Below are 18,968 nucleotides of genomic sequence, written 5' to 3' on the forward strand. Positions count from 1 at the left end.
TTAAGTGCCTATTGTAGATTCTGGAAGAACATCAATAAACAATAGTTGTGATGTCATTTTATTTCATAGTGAATTATAGTTCCACTAAAATATTACTTGGGGCTTATACTCTTACTAGAGGCCTGGTGCACGAAATTCATACATGGGTAGGGTCCCTAGGCCTGGCCAGAGATCAGGGCCGATTGGTGCCTTCCTTCATTCTGTGCTGCCCCCTGGTGGTCAGTGCACATCATAGTGAGCAATCAAACTCCCGGTATTCTAGTGGAACTCCCAAGGGGACAATTTGCATATTAGGCTTTTATATAGATAGATAAGTCGAATCTTTGAGAAATTGCCAATAATGGAAAAATGGACTTAAATTTTTAAAATGAGTATTTCTGCCCTAGCTAGTTTGGCTCAGTGGATAGAGCTGTCAGCTTGTAGATTGAAGGGTCCTAGGTTTGATTCCAGTCAAGGGCATGTGCCTGGGTTGTGGGCTCGATCCCCAGTGGGGGGCATGCCGGAAGTAGCCAATCAGTGATTCTCTCTCATCGTGGATGCTTCTGTTCCTCCCTTTCCCTTTCTCTCTGAAGTCAATAAAAGTATATTTTAAAAAGTAAAAATAAACATGAGTATTTCCTGAAGGCATAAAAACTCTTCTTAAACATTAAAGTTAATACTTGCATTATGCCTCAAAATATTATTAATATTGTTTCTACTTTCGTATATACATAATGCAGTGAGAAATGTCATCATGATATATATGGTGAGCTGCTGCCCAAAAGCTTGTCCCAAATTTATAACTCTGGGGCTAATTTATTTGGTTAGAGTTGTATTTCATTGTTTGTGGCTTCTATTTTTTTGATAACTAGTGAAGTTATTTTCTCATGGATTCATTAATGTTTTGATTATTTCTTGCATTGGGAATCCATACTTAATGTTACTAAAACATATTATTGCCCCAAAATGTAATTTTTAAAAATTTGACATATATATATTTTTTTATGCTTTCATGATAGCTGTCTTTGTGGTGGTTCTTAAGGACCTGATTAAGTTTATAGACAACAGTCACTCACAGGTGATCAAATGTGATGTCTTAAAGGCACAGTTCATTAAGCCCTCCCCTCTCCCATGCCCCAGATAGGAATAAAGTGCAACCGGCTGCTTATATATGTACTCGGTTGTTCCCTTTTAGAGTACAAATCACTTTGAAAGTATTTCTAGAGGAAGAGAGTGAGTTTAAACCAACTATTGCTCACTATGGTAGTGAGGAGAACATACTTTGAACCTAAAGAACCATTTCCCGTCTCATCTGGAACCTCAGATGCTCTCTGGATGTTTTAGCAACGTGACAGAGCGCAGGCAGCTGTCCTTCGGCTGGCAGGTCTGTGTCAAAATGACTGAATCACTTAAAAGAAAAAAAAAAAGGCTGCTCAAAATAACAGATCAAAGGTGTCCTCTCTGTCTGTGCTCGTGAGTGGAAAGAATGAGCGAGGGAAGAGTTCTCTAAATGTGACACTCTCAAGCACCTTGGCTAATTTTCAAGGAATTATGCAAGCTGAGTGGGAGCTGGCGTCCCCGCTGCTGTCCTTTCCCAGCGGCATGTGGGCGGCTTGGCGTGTCCTCTTTTCATCTGCAGTGGCCGTGACACCAAACGTATTCAGGAGAGCGATCTGCTCTCACTGCGGCCCAGCCTGGGTTGAATGGTCATTTGAGGACCTTAGTCATGTGACAGGTCGCTTGGCACACCGTCCTGGGTGCGATCCCCGGTCCTGAGCCCGAGCCCAACTTTTTCATGTGACCCCCACCCCTGTCAGCATCAGTTCCCAGCAGCACTCTGTGCCGTGTGGGTCTGAGCCAGGAGGGCCAGGAGGAAGCGGGCAGTGAGCAGGGAAGAGTGGGAGGTGGGGCACAACATGGAAACCGAGTCCGATAAATTAGAGACCAAGTTCAAATGAGGGTCCCGCAAACCTGGGCCAGTTCCAGAGAGGCTCTGAGAACTCTGGAAACCCACTGGGGAGGGTGGTGGCCCAGGGACAGCCTGGCAGCAACAGCCAGGCCTGGAGTGGGCTGGGTAGGAGTTCAGGCTCTGTGGCTAAAGCACAGAAACCAACTCTGCCACACTGAGGACTTCATGGGGCAGGAGGAGGAAGGTGGCTCACAGGGACAGGGCAGCCCAGGGGTCTAGGGGGCAGGCGCCCATGGATGGCTCTTTGAGGCACTGTTGCAAGGACGAATCCACTTCGAAGGCTTTTGTTACTCCACTCGAGATTGAAGTCCATGACTTCATCCCTTCTCTATGCATCAACATTTATTAGTGCTTATGGTCAGCACTGCTTAGGCATGGACATGGCACCAGTGGAATAAAAGTCCTTGTTCTCATGGAAATGACATTCCAGTGCGAGAGACAGACAATAAGCAAATAAACAAATGTCATGTGGGATGGTGTTGTGTGCCATAGTGCACTCTAGCAGGGTAGGGTGACAAAGAGCAAGGGGGTGAGGGGTGGGGTGCCATGTGTGTATATACACATATACATATAATATACATATATGTATAACACACACATATAACATAGTAACATATAGTATAGTTACTGTACTATATGCTGTATATAGTATGTACAGTATATATGGTAGCATATAGTATAGTTATATAGCTATACATATATGAATATAACATATATATAACACATAATTATATATAGTAAAGTTCTACAGGTATACATACATGTATATATTTCTGTTAATGAGAATGATACTGTTGGGCTTATAATGAAGATGTTTTTCTTTTCTTTTTAAAAATATATTTTATTGATTTTTTACAGAGAGGGAGAGGAATAGAGAGCTAGAAACATCAATGAGAGAGAAACATCTATCAGCTGCCTCCTGCACACCTACTGGGGATGTGTTCACAACCAAGGTACCTGCCCTTGACCGGAATAGAACCTGGGACCCTTGAGTCTGCAGGTCGACGCTCTATCCACTGAGCCAAACCGGTCAGGGCTGAAGATGTTTTTCTGATGACACAGCTGAATTTTTAAAAGCTCCACCCGCGCCTCATGACGTAGTTAAGGTGGGTTCCCCGTCAGCGGGTGACTGCGGGTCTCGCCAGCACAGCCACACAGGCATCCTGGCGCTGGGAGACCTGCGCCCAGTGCCCCAGGCACAAACCGTTTGGCAGAAGTGCCCCCTTCTCACCTGGGTCTGTAAGAAGACTCTTTTGTGCCAGAGGCATTATTTTGGGAAGATGATTTATGTCACATTTTGGCCTCATTACAGTTTTAAGTTGTACGTGGTGCTGGTTTGCCTGGAGGTGTAAACATACATTTTTATCTTCACATGCATACGGGAATGCCTGGGTCTGGAAAAGGCCTTTCTATTCTTGAGTTCCGTTTTAGGCTGTAGACAGGGAGGCTAAGATGATATTTATCGAAACGAGTTTTACTTGATGAAAAGCAGGCTTCCAAAAGAATGCTGGCCTCTTGAGGTGTGCCTCCTCCAGGCCGCATTTCCACGCACAGATGGAGAAGTGCAAGAACCTGATGTCTTATTGCTACAAGCAGGTGACTCTGTAAAATAAACAAACACTGCGCGCTCCCTACTGTATTGTGTGAAAAGCATGAGCAGGTGCTGAGGTGCTGTCTGTAGCTCTAAGTAACAGCAGGGACAGGATTATTCAATGTTTATTCAGGTGCAGCTATTCTGATTATTCCAGTTTGCTTTTGGTGAATACAGTTTTGTTGAAAGGATATGGCAAACCACTCATTTCTTCAACGATTAAAATGCATGATGGCGCTAGAAGTGTGAAGCATGTAGCACCTGAGTTTATCATTCCTGAAAAGTGTTGATTGATTCGACCCCGAGTAACTGGGTTTTGTCAGGACCAACACTGGGTTTGGAGTGTGGCTAGATTTCTCCATGACTTTCAAGGAATTTCATACCCTACCTCAAAATTTAAAAGTTGGGGAAATACTATTTACTTAAAATTTTTAAATCACAGCATGAAAACAATATAAAGAATGGACAATGGGCTCGTTACTTTTTGCTATAAGCCCATATTGATGGTGAAAAATTTTAAAAATATATTTTTATTGATCTCAGAGAGGGAGAGAGAGATGGAAACATCAATGATGAGAGAGAATCATTGATTGGCTGCCTCCTGCACGCTCCACACTGGAGATCCAGCCTGCAATCCGGGCATGTGCCCTGACCAGGAATTGAACTGCGACCTTCCAGTTCATAGGTCAACACTCAACCCCTGAGCCACACCGGCAAGGCTGATGGCGAAATGTTTTGAATAGGATGACAACCTTCCCGATCTACTGACAGTAAGACCCAGCCCCTGCCCGTTTGGACATGTGCTTCTAAAGTTATCTTCTAATTCAGCTGTGGGTTGGTGCTTTCCGCTTGGGTTCTAACTCAGGCCTTTTAAAGAGATTTAGTAATCTCTAAGATTCCTCAGTTAACAGTAAGCCAAACTCATTGTGAGATCTTTGATTCTAAAGTGGTGATTTGAAAATATGAGTGATTTGAGGGTGATTCAGAAGGTTTGCCAATCCAACTGAATCCACCTTCATGGCAAAATCTGGCCTTGAATTCCCTTAACCTGTTAGAATCTTCTAGCTGTGACAATTGACATCTACTTTTCCCCCTTTTTCTTACTATTGAGACTACCTATTATATTCTCTCGGTTCTTTTTTTTTTTTTTTAAAGCCCATCTTTTAAAAAAAAATATATTTTATTGATTTTTTACAGAGAGGAAGGGAGAGAGATAGAGAGCTAGAAACATCGATGAGAGAGAAACATCGATCAGCTGCCTCCTGCACATCTCCCACTGGGGATGTACCCGCAACCCAGGTACATGCCCTTGACAGGAATCGAACCTGGGACCCTTCAGTCTGCAGGCCGACGCTCTATCCACTGAGCCAAACCGGTTTCGGCTCTCTTGGTTATTCAATGACCACCTCATTAACCACTCATGTTTGTACTTTCAGAAATGTAAACTGTGTGGGTCTGAGGTATGTCCTGAGCACTTACATTAAAAAATAAAATCAACCAAAAAGTTCTTCAAATGATTTGCATGCTCTAACAGTACAACAGGCAACCGTTAAATAAAGGACATGATTTGAAACCCAAATGTCAACACAGACACAATCTCTGAAGTTCTCTGAAGAGTGAATCTTTTCACCCTCTGTTTGGAAGTTGTTAGCGGGATTGAACTGCGACTTCTGCATGGTCTGACTGGAATCAGACGACCGGAGCGTCAGGACATGCCGCTGCATTTCACGTTTCCCCTTCTGTCTTCTCAGCCATCATGTATGTCATGGGAGCTCTTGGTCCTGCCGCGGGATACTTATTAGGTGGACTTCTTATTGGTTTTTATGTTGATCCCAGAAATCCTGTTCAACTTGACCAGAATGACCCTCGTTTCATTGGAAACTGGTAAGAACTGTTCACTAAATTTTTCATTTCACTTATGATTAACGATAGAGTCACAGTACCCTTGTAGTTGACATAAAAACTTCCCCAGAGGGAATATGAAAAACAGCCAAAAGTCACTGAGGAGGGGGTAGTAGGCAAAATAATAATCCCTCAAAGTTATCTATGTCCCAATCCCCAGAATTTAGGAATGTGTCACCTTTTCCTGGCAAAGGGGACTTTGTAGATGTGGTTAAGTTAAGGATCTTGAGATGGGGGAATATCCTGGATGATCCTGGTGGACCCAGTATAATCGCAAGGGTCTTTATAAGGAAGAGAAGGAGGCAGGGAGGTCAGAGTAAGAAAAGGTGACATGGTGACTGAGGCAGAGGTTGGCGTCATGTGCTTTGAAGAGGGAGGAAGGGACCACGGGCCACGGAGCGAAGGTGGGCTCTGGAAGCTGGACAGGCAAAGAGGTAGGTGCTTCCGAGAGCCTCCTGGAGGAATGCAGCCTTGCCAACCCATTTTAGACATCTGACCTCCCGGACTATAAGATAATACATTTGTGTAATTTGTTATAGCAGCAATAGGAAACTGATACAGACGGTTTGGGAATACCAGCTTAATCCCCATTTTTCAGGATAGAGACTGTTGGTTCCTTAATAGCAGAATGGAGGATAAGGGTGATATGGCTGTGTTGGGACTTTCCTGTGCCCTTGAATCAAAGCTTTCATGATCTTTTCTGTGCCTTTAAAGTCGCCCCTCCCCACTTTCTTATTATATTGTGTTTGTGCTTTGTCAACCCACTGGCCAGAAATCTAGCTCTACTTTCCCATTGTCACATGCAGTGAATCCTTTCATTTGGGAGTAGTTTGTTCCCCGTGGGTGCTGGAGAGTTAATTACTCGCTCACTTGCAAACCCTTAGCTGCCTTGTCAAGTAAGTCATGTTGAGGACTTAGAGAATGAGGACTCCACTTATTTATTCAGATAGCCAGGCATTTGTTCAAGTCCTTCACAGCCCTCCACTTGGACATGAGTTCTTTTTTCATGATTGTAAGCACCAAAAAGTATTGTCCTAGATTCATTTGACATGCATTAGTAATAGGTGTACGTTGATGAGAAATGTTCATTTTATACCAAGGAGAATACTGCAGTATCAGACATGAGTGTCGAGTAATTAGTTTCTAAAGAATTTCGTAGAGAACTGTGCTCTGTGCTTCATTACAAGACAATAACCTCATAACTCTGAGGTATGTGGGAATAATGCTTCACACTATTTATTTTCAAAGCAGTTAAAACTATTAATTAGGTTACAGAACACTTCTTATTTTCACAAGTAATGCTCTCTGAAGATGGAAGTGCTAAGGGCTAGATGAGCCTGGCTTGGTAGAATTTTGAAATTATACAAAAGGAAGTTCCCTTGTCAGCATGAGGGGAATAACACAGGAGTTTTCAGTGCTTGACTGATAGCGAAAGTTTTGGTCTCAACCACTGTTTTGTTTGCAGTTTTGAAATAAATCAGAATAAGAGCCTTTTTGTTTTGCTCTCAGAAAACTAGATTATTAAACCATTTTTATCAACATGCAATGTATGATCTGTGTTCTGTGTAGATGTTCATATGAAGAGCAGTAGGGGACGTCTGATGGTGAGAGAGGACGAACGAGAGAGCTGAGAGAAAGAAGGCGGCAGGAACTTTCAGCTTTCCAGTGCTTTATGCCATCTTTAGAAAGTTTCCTAGTAGATATCAACCCAATTGTTTGCAAAGTGGAGTGATTAAGAGTGAACCCATACTTTAAACCCACAGTCCCCTGGGTGCTGAATAGCTGTGTGACCTTGGGGAGGTTACTCAACTTCTCTGTGTCTCAGTTGTTGCTATTGTTTTTTAAACCCATAAAATGGGAAATAGTTACAGTACCTACTTCACCGGGTTGTTGTGAGGCATGAATGAGTCTATGTATGTAGAGCTCTAAATAGTTCTTGCTATATGATGTTTTAGTTATTATTCCTTCCTTTGTATTTCATCAATGTTCAAGTAGTTTTATTCATTTGAATGGCCCATTATTAGTTCTACAAATGATAAAATTCCTCAATATAGAAATTTAAAAATGAATTTTGTTTATTGAGTAGCCCTGCTTGTAAGACTTCCACCTTGAGCAAAGACATAGTTATTTGACACAATGTTATTTTATCCCATGCCTAGCACAATGATATATTTTTCAATAAATAAATGCTGAAAGAGTGAAGGAATGAATAAATGAATAATGCTAACATTTATTAGGTGCTTTCTCTGTGTCAAGCATTATACTAAGAGCTTTACACACTTTTCATTTAAGCCTTACAACAACCACAAGGAAAACTGATGCTCAGTGATTTGAATAACTTCCCCAAAACCTCAGGTCGGCGAGAGCTGGGATAAACTGAGTCAGGGTGGAGGTCTTAATCAATATACTTCACTGACCCTTTTAGTGAACAGTCTGCTCTGAGTAATGGCTCATAAAAAAGACTTAAGAACCCTGGCTTTTCAATTTTGACTCTTGTTTATGTTTGTTTTCCCAACATGTGATGCGCACTCTCTTGTCTTAGCCGCCTTTTCTCAGGGTTCTCTTTAGCACCACCATTATGTCGTGTGCTAACAACGATTTGTTACTGTGGATCATGAGGAATGTAGGCTGCTTTGCTCTGCTTAGGAATGCCCCCAAATATTTATACTGTTTACTCACTTTAATTCTTCCCCTTCTTCTATATTTACTCTCGCTCTGGGTTACTATGAGTGCATCTTTAATGTTTGCGTATAATTTTAAGGCAGTGGCTCCGGCTGGGGCTGTGGGAGCCTCCGTGCAGATCTACATGCAAACAAACAAAATGAGCTACTCTAAATTGATTGCTGACGGGGCAGACATTTTGTTAGGTTCATTTTGTATGTTGGCTTATTGATTTTGATGACTCCAAAAGAGTTTATTTATTTCTTTTTTTGTATAGCAAAGGTGGAAATTTATTTTTTATTTTATTATTATTTTTTAAGGTGGAAATTTATTGAAGAACAAGTACAGACTCCCATGTGGGGAATGGGAAAGAATCTCACAGCACAGACTCCCACGTGGGGACGGGGAAGGAGTCCCCACTCTGAAACAGTTCTTATTACTCCTCTTTCAGATGAGAGAGTGGGTTCAGAAAAGCAAAATTAAGTTCCCTAGGATCTTAGAGCTAGTGAGCGGTAAAGACCGGATAAAAACCCAGGTCTGTCTGAAGCCACAGCTCAAAACTGTCCCTTCGCTATGCTGCCTGCCCTCTTGTGGAGAGAGCACGAGAGGTCTAGGGAACTGAAGGTTGGGGAGACTGAATGTCAAGTTTGCAGAAAGAGATTCAAGAAAGGTTGATGAGCAGGGCCAGGTTAGTGAAGGCCTCGTGAGCAGCCAGCTGCTAAAAGGGCTAGATATTATAGTAGCTATGTTCCCTGCAGACAAATGACTTTATTTTTAAAAAACCTATTCCATTCAATGTATTTATTCAAGACATATTTTCAGTACCCAAATCTGTGTCAGGCACTGGGGTCATGATTATATTCGGAATAACTGAGATTGTGACATGTCTGTCCTGAGCAATCTTCTCAAAATAAAGCCACTTTCTGGTTGTCCTAAAATCTTTACTTGATGTGACTTTAAATATATTTTAAAATAGCACACTGGATTATTAATGACCTGTTCTAGGAATGATTCTCTCAGCTAACCTATGACCTTTAGCAACTAACAGCACTGTGATTGAGACACTGCTTTTATAAATGAATTTTCACTTTGCAGTTGATCTATATTCTCACTGGGTTGCATCCAACACTCATGCTTGGAATGCTGCTTGCATTCTGGTTACAACCGACAGGGTGTTGCTACAGAGGATGGAGTTTGAGCATTCTTGAACTTGGAAGGCTTAAGGACACAGTTCAGAGTTGAGGAATCCTAGTGAGAAAGAGCTGCTCTGTTAGGTAGGACCCGGGGCTATTTGCTAAGAAAAGGTCGAAAGGGGACTGAGGGCTTGCCCCTGGAGTATTATGCAAGCAGGAAGCCTAAGACCATAAACACGGAACTCTACTGCAGGGCTCGAAGTTGACTTCCACTCTGTATTTGCTTCCTAGTTTCTGCAGCATGGAAACCTCAGATGAGTTCAAAGACGGTCTCGGTTCTACAACACTCAATTCTACATCCCCTAAGTATCTTTTGGACACACATTTCCTGTCTCTGAACTTTTATAGGATTCATGCTCTATTCCACCTGATCTAACACTTAATTATATACATTCTTGCATTTCTTGGAGGTATATATTTAGCTCACTTCTAACTAGGTTGTAATTCTTGAAGTAAGGATCACATGAAATGTCATTGGTGGCTAAGTATGGAGAGGACCAGCTAATATTGTTCAATATATTAAGTGTTTGCAGAAAAATATTTGAGTGCCAATTAGCAATACATTCTACATGAGATAGTAATGGTTTTCTTCTAAGAAAAAAGTGTCCACAAAGCATGCTATAGAATCTGTATTATTTTTCTATTAAATTTGAGTTACTGGTTTATTATAAAATATACATTGTAGCAGAACTAACACATATGTGCTTAAAAATACTTGAATTCTAGGTTGCTTATTATAATGTTTATCATGCATATAATTATTGGGTGGATTTCTCATTTACCCCACAGAAAGGGAGGATTCCTATATTTTCTTAGTTTGTTCAATCCCCTACTGTTTAACAATTGATGAAGGTCAAAGGTTTTTTTCCTGGAGAATTTTATCACCACAAACTTCTACTTTGCTAATTTGTTCTCACTCACAATGCAAAAGCCATAAATGCTATTCACATTTCCCAATTTTTTAGGTGGAGTGGATTCCTCCTTTGTGCCGTTGCAATGCTTCTTGTGGTATTCCCAATGTTTACTTTTCCAAAAAAGCTTCCGCCTCGACACAAGAAGAAAAAGAAAAAATGTTCTGTTCCTGCTGTTAGCGACGACGACATTATGAAGGAGAAATCAAACAATCATGAGCACGCGGACAAAAAAGTTTCTCCTATGGGATTTGGAAAGAATATCAGAGGTAAAGTATGTCTTTCGAAGTACCGGGCACATATTTATTCAAATCAGTGTGACTCAGACTGTGGTCCCAGGCCAGTGCTGCCCACAGCTGTTACTGGTCTGAGATGAGATCAGCGCTGAAATTGAGAGTAAGCATTGGGAAACTTTTAAAGAAATTTGACAGAGTCATTTTATGCCTGTTGAATATAACAGAGATAATAAAACATTGGGCTTATATTTTGTACATATTTTTAACAATTTCTTTTCTTTTAAAAAATATTGATTTCAGATTGGAAGGGAGAGGGAGAAAGAGATAGAAATATCAATGATGAGAGAGAATCATTGGTTGGCTGCCTCCTGCACTCCCCACACTGGGGGTTGAGCCTGCAACCTGGGCATGTGCCCTGACCTGGAATTGATCCGTGATCTCTTGTTCATAAGTTGGGCTAAAAATTTATTTTCTTCATTTTTTAATGGATTTTGCAAAAAAAATATCAGTACATGATAGACTGGAAATAATAATAATAAAATGATTGTTCCCCACAGATTGAGAAACATTGATTTAGCACGGATTTATATCCAAAGATACAGTTCTATATATCATTTACTATATTTAGAGATGTCGGATTTTTAAAAATACTTATTGCATTATATAATGGATGGTTTGTGTCGGGAATGGTGGGTTTGGTATTTTGGCCTGATCCTTCTATAAACATAAAACCTAGCCCTGGACAGGGATCTCATTCAACAGTGGCTCAGCCAAGTGCTTGTAAGTGGACAGAGAGAAGGCAACTAGGGGTGGGCCTCCCAACCTAGCGCAAAAACATCCAGAACGTTTCAGTGATGTGTACTGGTTTGTTTTTTCATTTTTATTTCTCTTAAAAATAATGACTCATTATAGCTAGATTAGGCAGTCTCACACCTAACCTATTTAACTGAATCTCAACCAGCCCGTCTTTGTCCAGCCGTCAGTATATCTGGTAAGTGGCAAGAAATCCCTTTAATCCAGAAAACCTACAGTGCTGCACTCCCATTAGCTTCTGCTATTTCCTGAATTCCCTGAAACGATTTTTATGAAATGATGAAGCACAATCTGTGCCAAATGCTTATTTTAGGGAGGATGTACCTAGGCCCATGGTCGGCAAACTGCGGCTCTCAAGCCACATGCGGCTCTTTGGCCCCTTGAGTGTGGCTCTTCCTAAGCCTTACGAGTACCCTAATTAAGTTAATAACAATGTACCTACCCATATAGTTAAAGTTTAAAAAATTTGGGTCTCAAAAGAAATTTCAATTGTTGTACTGTTGATATTTGGCTCTGTTGACTAATGAGTTTGCCGACCACTGACCTAGGCACATTAGCACCTCACGTTGACCACGTACACAGGAAAGCAAAGAGATACCTGCTGGGCCTAGAAGAAGTTGCTCATATTTTATGGAACTATTCCTGCAGCCTAAGAACAATAACGTTTAGATGGGATTATTTTCAATGCCCGCATTTGTTCAAAGCAAGCCAGGTGACATTTCAGTGGACATGCTTCTTTCCTGTGAGGTTGTAGATTGGCCTCCCCACCCCCGTCATCCTTTTCCGACAATGTATGTTTTGGGACTGCCAAAATGACTTCTACTCTCAAAACATAAAGAATTCTCTGGATGCCTGAGCTCTTACCCCATGGACCAGCCCATCATTTTCCATGTATGTTGTTATGGACTATTATGATTGCTACCAAAAGAGTGATTTAAAAAAAAATTAGTTGAGATCAAGGTTGATGTTAAAGAATCTACCATACAGGAATAGACTCAGAATCTTAACTTACGGAGAGTGTAAAGTAGATGCAAGGGGAGAACTAAAGACGTAGGTAAGCTAAAACTGTATGTTTGATAGCTTAGGCATAGATGACCTGAAATATATGCTGTACTGTATAGTAAAGAGAGAGAATATTGATACCAAATACCAACAGCGGGAACTATTGTTGATGGGAACAGCCTTCTTCTGGGGGATGCAGTGTAGGCTATGCTGTTGGGGCCCCATCCTCCCTCTGGTCCTTCCTGTCTTCCTGGTGGAGGCCATCTGCCAGTACCTACATCATGTGCCTGAAGGTTTTCTTTGTAGGCAGGGACACTGCTGGGCTCCTGCTTGAGACAGGTTCAAGTGCCAAGGAATGAACACCTGGCCCCCCCACCCCCCGCAAAGCAGTCTTAACCATGGCTGATGATCACCCAGCTCATGGGCCAGACAATTCTTCATCCTCACCGCCCCAGCACCATGTCCACATTCCCTGTCCCATGTTTTCTGAATCTCCCAAATAAGCAACTTGGACTTGAATCCTTATCTCAGGACCTGCTTTTAGGGGGGACATGCACTTAGGCAGGCAGGTTCAAAAGTGATAAAAGTCATCACAAAATTTTAAAATTATTTTTCAGCATGGAATCTATGCTCTGTTTTATTGGGTGTCTTCTTGTGTTGCTCTGGGTGGCTTCCTGTCATCTTTTCGATGCTCAGTTTCATGGTTCAGGATATTTTCTCTTAAAAGAAAGAGTAAGAGGATTCTTATAACATCTGTTTCTATTCTGATTTTCTTGTCAGTATCTCTGATAAGTCCTCAGCTTTCTCACCCTACTCTCTGCCTTAATGCTGATGACTGATGTCACTTCTGCGGCCAAACCTTCTGATTCAGACATAGAGCTAGTTCCTTTCGTTACTTCCACTTGTCCTGGATTCCCTCATTGTATCTAGACTGGAACCTCAAGAGGCACTTTTTCCTGTGAAAAATGAATCCTATTTTAACGGGCTGATATAGTGAAAATGTTCTGCTAAAAATGATCCAAATGATGTTGCTAATATTGGAATAATGTTCTGTTAGAATATATAAAGTTAATTCATATTTATCTTGCACGTATTGACTTCCTTTAGAGTACCTAATACCTACACCTATGGGAAATGAAATCAGACCTATCGTCTAATATTTAAACTGATTTTCAAAAGAACAAATAAAAATGTGGGGGAATCATTTCATTGTTGACATAATTCGTGTTACAAAACCAACGTTCATTATTAAGGTCTTAAAGAATGGTTACTAAGATTTCCTCTGAGTTAAATCTGAGCTTGATTCCCAGATCCTCTTTTCCCTTGTTCTTTCTTTAAAAGATGTATTTTTATTGATTTTTAGAGAGAGAGAGAGGAAGGGAGAGAGAGAGAGAGAAACATTGATGAGAGAGAAACATCTATTGGCTGCCTCCTACACACTCCCTACTGGGGATCGAGCCCACAACCCCAGCATGTGCCCTGACTGGGAATCAAACCGTGACCTCTTGGTACATGGGTTGACACCCAGCCACGGAGCCACACCAGCTGGGCTCCCTTGTTCTGTTTTCTGGGGCAGGGCTTCTTAGGGTCTTTATTTTATACAGGGTGGGGCAAAAGTAGGTTTATAGTTGTGAGTATGGGAAACACAATGTTTATTCTTGTATTACTTATTAATTGTATTATTTTTTATATGAACAAACTGTAAACCTAACTTTGCCCCACACAGGATATAGAATTTGGATACTAACATTAGCTTCTTCAGAGAGGAGGTGGAAAGAAAGCTCAGTTAATATTTCCTTAAAAAGGAAATTATTTGGGCCATACTGAATGGCACCCTTATGGAAAGTTCTATCACAGAGAATACTAGAAGAAAACGTACTAAACTTTCCACCCCACCTCCACGTTGTAATGATAGACATTGGGAAAATCTGACTCGGTGTTTCTTGATTCTCGTTATAAATTATGCAGGAATAAGACTGTTTTAAAACACCACAAAGGAGAAAAGTAGAATTTTTAGTGTGTCTGCGTCACCTATCCATAAGGAGACTAGCATTGATTGCATCAAACTCTTATCAATAAAAAGAAACACTTAAAATATTTAAGTGGATCAATTTTTCAGAGTTTCAAAATCCAGCATTTTAGTCTTCCAAATTTAACTGTTTATCTTCCTCAATGGAGGAAGTTAATCACAAGAACAATTTTATTTAATCACAAGAACAATTTTATTTTTTGTGTCCACTTTTATATTTTTAAGCTTAATTGCTTAGCATTATGAATAAGCAGAAAATAAAACACATTTTTCTCTGCCAAAGTTTGTCTGTGCTAGAGTGTGATATGTTTGCAATACTAACTACAAAAAGAGTTACTCTGAGGTGATGAATGGATTTAAAGAGACCATTGAAAGTTACAGAAATTTGATCACTAAGGGATTATGTTGTCATTATTATTTGTAAAAAATATTTTTTATTGATAGCAGAGTGGAAGGGAGAAGGAGGGAGGGAGGGAGAGAGAGAGAGGAAGAGAGAGAGAAACATCAATGATGAGGGAGAATCATTGATCAGCTGCCTCCTGTACACCCGCTACTGGGGAATGAGCCTGCAACCCAAGCATGTGCCCTGACGGGGAATCAAACCGTGACCTCCTGGTTCATAAGTCGACACTCAACCACTGAGCCACACCGGCGGGGCTGTCGTCATTATTTAAGCAGCTCTTCCCTCTATAGAAGGTGCTGTCCTCTGCGCTGTGGCAGATGTGAAGACAGGGAGCCAGGGCTTGCCCTCCGGGAGCTTACAGGCCACCAAGGGAGGCAGGACAGGCACAGGTGGGAATATATAAAGACCAAGGGAGGCTGGACACACTGGCGTGAGGTTCACAGGCAGGCGGGGGAACATGTCATTGAGGGATCAGGAAAGCTTCCACGAACCTTGGAAGACAGGGAGAATGTCAGTAGGCGGAGGGGGTGGTGGGAGAGCAAAGGCAAGCTCATACTGTGCAGATATGTTTGAAAGTGCTGAACACGTGCATTGTGGTTGGTGGGTGGATATGCGTGGCCGAGGCCTGGGAGATGAGGTTCAGAGGGTGAGATAGGGCCATATGGTGTGTGGAGAGCTGGAGTTCTGGCCTGTAACGGAAGTCATCCCTAATGGGCGGTGGGGCGGTCTGAGCGGACCTCAGCAGCCCTCCTCTGGGCAGATGACTTATGGAGAGGAAGGAGTGGAATGGAAGGAGGGGGTCCAGGCAGAAAGCTATGGACACAGCCCAAGTGAGAGGTGGTGATGGTTTTGACGAGTAGAGAAGGAAAGGACAGAAGCCTCTAAACTGGTCTCCCTCTTCTATCCTTGCCCCTTTCTGTTGCCTTCAACTCAACAGCCAGGGGGATCCTGTTAAAATACCACTCCTCTGCTCAAAGCCTCTGTGGTCTCCCACGTCCCTCACAGAAAAGTTCCTTCCCGATGCCACCTACTGGGGCTACGACCTGATCCCTGGTTACCTGTTTGGCCCCACCTCTCTCTTGCAGTCCCATTTGTTTATTCGGCTCCAACCACATTGAGGACTAGTCCTCAGACGCGCCAGGTATCTTCTCACTCAGGGCCTTTGCACCTGCCACTCCTGTGCTGGGAAGGCTCTCCCCTCGGTCCCCTCACACCTTTGGGATGTAACTCATAGGGTCCCGTTTCAGGGAGGCCTTGCTTAGCCATCCTATCTAAAAATCTCCACCCTCCTCTCCAAACTCCTACCGCCTTTCCTCCTCTATTACCTCAACAGTCATCACTATCTAATATACTGTGTATCTTATTTATGTTATTATCTCTGCAATGAGAAAGGAAGCTTAATGAAGGAAAGGAATTTTTAAAAAATATATTTTATTGATTTTTTACAGAGAGGAAGCGAGAGGGATAGAGAGTTAGAAACATCGATGAGAGAGAAAGATCAATCAGCTGCCTCCTGCACACCTCCTACTGGGGATGTGCCCACAACCAAGGTACATGCCCTTGACCAGAATTGAACCTGGGACTTGTGAGTCCGCAGGCCGACGCTCTATCCACTGAGCCAAACCTGTTAGGGCAGGAAAGGAATTTTTTTGTTCATCATGTTCCCTGATGAATTTACACCCCCTGGTAGATACTCTACATATTTGAGGAATGAATTATTGAATGATGAGTGTTAGGTCCACCCAACAGGAGCCAGGTCAAGAGACGCTGTGAGAGTATAAGATATTTTATTACAGTCTCTCACAGTGGGCTGAGACCAGTATATCAGTGTCAGTGCTGAGGGAGTGTTTATGTTCTCTTATACAGGGACTGGGTCAGGGTTGCACCAGCCAGTGGGGGGAGCTGCCTGAACAACAGGACATCCTTGGAAGATAGCAGGATGTCTGGTGGGCGCACAACTCGGTCAGGCAGAGGGGAGCGCCCGAGTCGGTTGGGGAGTGTATCTTAAATTCTGCAGGTACAGGCTGTTTGCTTCAAGCTATGAAAAAAGCCACTATAATAATAAAAGGGTAATATGCTAATTATACCAGATGTCTTCTGGATGTCATTCCGGACATCCTTCCTGACGAAGCTGGGGCCAGAGGGAAGCAACCTGGGTCCTGGGTGCCTGCCGGTGGCTGGAGGAGGAAAGCCCGGGTCCCTGGTGCCAGAGGGAAGCTGGTGCCGGCAGCCTGAGGAAGGGAGGCCTACTCTTGTACGAATTTTCGTGCATCAGGCCTCTAGTAGCAATATATTTCAGAAAACGTGTCCACACAGGAGAGGCCAGAGGTAGTGCATCCTAACAATGAGGAAGGAAGGAAGAGATTGTGTTTGTAGGATGTGGCAACTGATACGGGAATGATGGTGAGGGAGGTGCCAAGGGTGGTTTCAGGGTTTTAACCTCAGGTCGTGGGGAGAGGAACTAGTTGAGAGGGGCAGAAGGAATCAGTTCTCAATCGGAGTTACCCAAGAACATCGGAACTATTGCATGTGGCTCAGCATTTAAAAACTAGCATGGTATGGCCTATGCCAGGGTCAATCCTTGATTCAGCAAAGAGCGATGGCCCAGAGCCTCGTGCCTTTAGCCCTCTTGCAAAGTTCCTTTGCCGAATTGCACTTCAGCTTTATGTTTGCAGCTTCTATGAAAGCTGGTGCTTGGATCTCCCAGTTTGCCATAGAAGCATGGCTCAGCGCCCCTCATATAAAACACTATTGCTTGAGCACAGTGGTTCTTCAGCTTAGCCTGCGGACGCACCATATGGGCTTCTTCAAACCCAGAGGGTCCGATCCAGGTGGCCTGGGGTGGAGCCTGAGAACATGCATGTTTAGCAGGTTCCCAAGTGATACCGGCACTGGTGGTCCAGAGACCACGCTGTGAGAATCACTGCCCTAGAACTTGGGCAAAGCTTTGTTTTCCATGAAGAAGTCAGTGTTTCTGCTAAGGACGGCCTTTTGCTTTGGAGTCAAGTTTGAAGCCCAGGGAGGGTCTGATAGACAAGTTCAGTTCTTTTCTCTGGTTTTGATGTTCTGCTCTACTTACACCTTATTTACCTCTGATGCCTTGTTTCATTTCCTTTTCACATTTATTTTTATGTGCACATGTTTTCTAGTGATAAGCTAAACCTTTAGATTTGGACCTACAGCTTATGAGGGAAAAGGTGAATGGTAACAGGCCTGGCAAAGAATTCTTAAAAAAAGGAAGCACTTCCTTCATACTCAGTGCAAATGGACTGTGGGTTTACTCATTGGATGGCACCTACCTGGGGCGATATATAGAAATACTCATTAGTGCTGGATTTAAGGGTGCAGATTACTGTGGCCAGCAACCACCAATGATGGATTGGGGGCCCCAATGGCTTCCATTTCTGTTCATTGTCTGCAGATAAGTATCTCAGGAGCTCCCCCTGCAGCAGGAAAGGCCTTGGCCCACGTGTTGTGGATGGGCAGGAGAAATTGGCATGCTTTCATGGGGAGCCCAGGGCACCATTAGTTTCAAAGAAAACGAGCAAGAATGAAATGGATGAAGAGAGAATGGACAGGACAGTTGGGTCCTATTTGGCCATGTTACATATGAAGAGCCACTTTGGTTTTGGTTTTACAGAAACACGAGACTGAAAATAGTTTGATGCTCCTGGGTAACGGGCATCAGAAAGTCGCATCTGCGCTATGCCCATGAAACGCATGGGGTGGTGCAAGACCCACAGGCCATCCGGGGAGTTGTGGAGGTGTCCACTGCATGGGATGGGATGTTTCCACCTGCTCACCGATGCCCCAGAAGGCTTAAAAGTATACAAGTAGTAAAAACTTAAAGATCTGAGGTAAAGGAAGAATTAAGTACTCATGTTGAGTGCTTATGAAAGAAGGGGATCAAGGGATTTCGTGGAGAGGTGATAATGGAATTGGTTTTAGAATTAGAATTTGAATTTATGGAGGAGACTGAATGACATCAGGGAAAGGTCAGTGTTATTGCCCTGGCTAGTTTGGCTCAGTGGATAGAGCGTTGGCCTGGGGGCTGAAGGGTCCCTGGTTTGATTCTGATCAAGGGCACATGCGTGGGTTGTGGGCTTGATCCCCAGTAGGGGGCATGCAGGAGACAGCCAATCAATGATTCTCTCGTCATTGCTGTTTCTATCTCTCTCTCCCTCTCCCTTCCTCTCTGAATAAAATAAATATATATATATATATATATATATATATATATATATATATATATATATATATATATATATATGGTCAGTGT

General features: G+C 42.6%; 1 protein-coding gene across 4 annotated transcripts in view; it reads left to right on the forward strand.

The window, feature by feature from the left end:
• Positions 1 to 18,968, forward strand: part of SLCO5A1 (solute carrier organic anion transporter family member 5A1) — a 112,695-nt gene that overhangs the window by 33,258 nt on the left and 60,469 nt on the right. For all 4 annotated transcript variants that reach the window (XR_009449666.1, XR_009449665.1, XM_059672947.1 and 1 more), the window contains exons 3-4: positions 5,291 to 5,423; positions 10,261 to 10,475. Coding sequence is in view for 2 of the 4 variants with exons in the window: in XM_059672947.1 (XP_059528930.1) it covers positions 5,291 to 5,423; positions 10,261 to 10,475 (348 nt within the window). In the remaining 2 variants the exon portion in view is untranslated. The remainder of the gene's footprint in view (positions 1 to 5,290; positions 5,424 to 10,260; positions 10,476 to 18,968) is intronic.

The sequence above is a fragment of the Myotis daubentonii genome, chromosome 17 (assembly GCF_963259705.1).
Source record: "Myotis daubentonii chromosome 17, mMyoDau2.1, whole genome shotgun sequence".
In the NCBI taxonomy this organism is placed as follows: Eukaryota; Metazoa; Chordata; class Mammalia; order Chiroptera; family Vespertilionidae; genus Myotis; species Myotis daubentonii.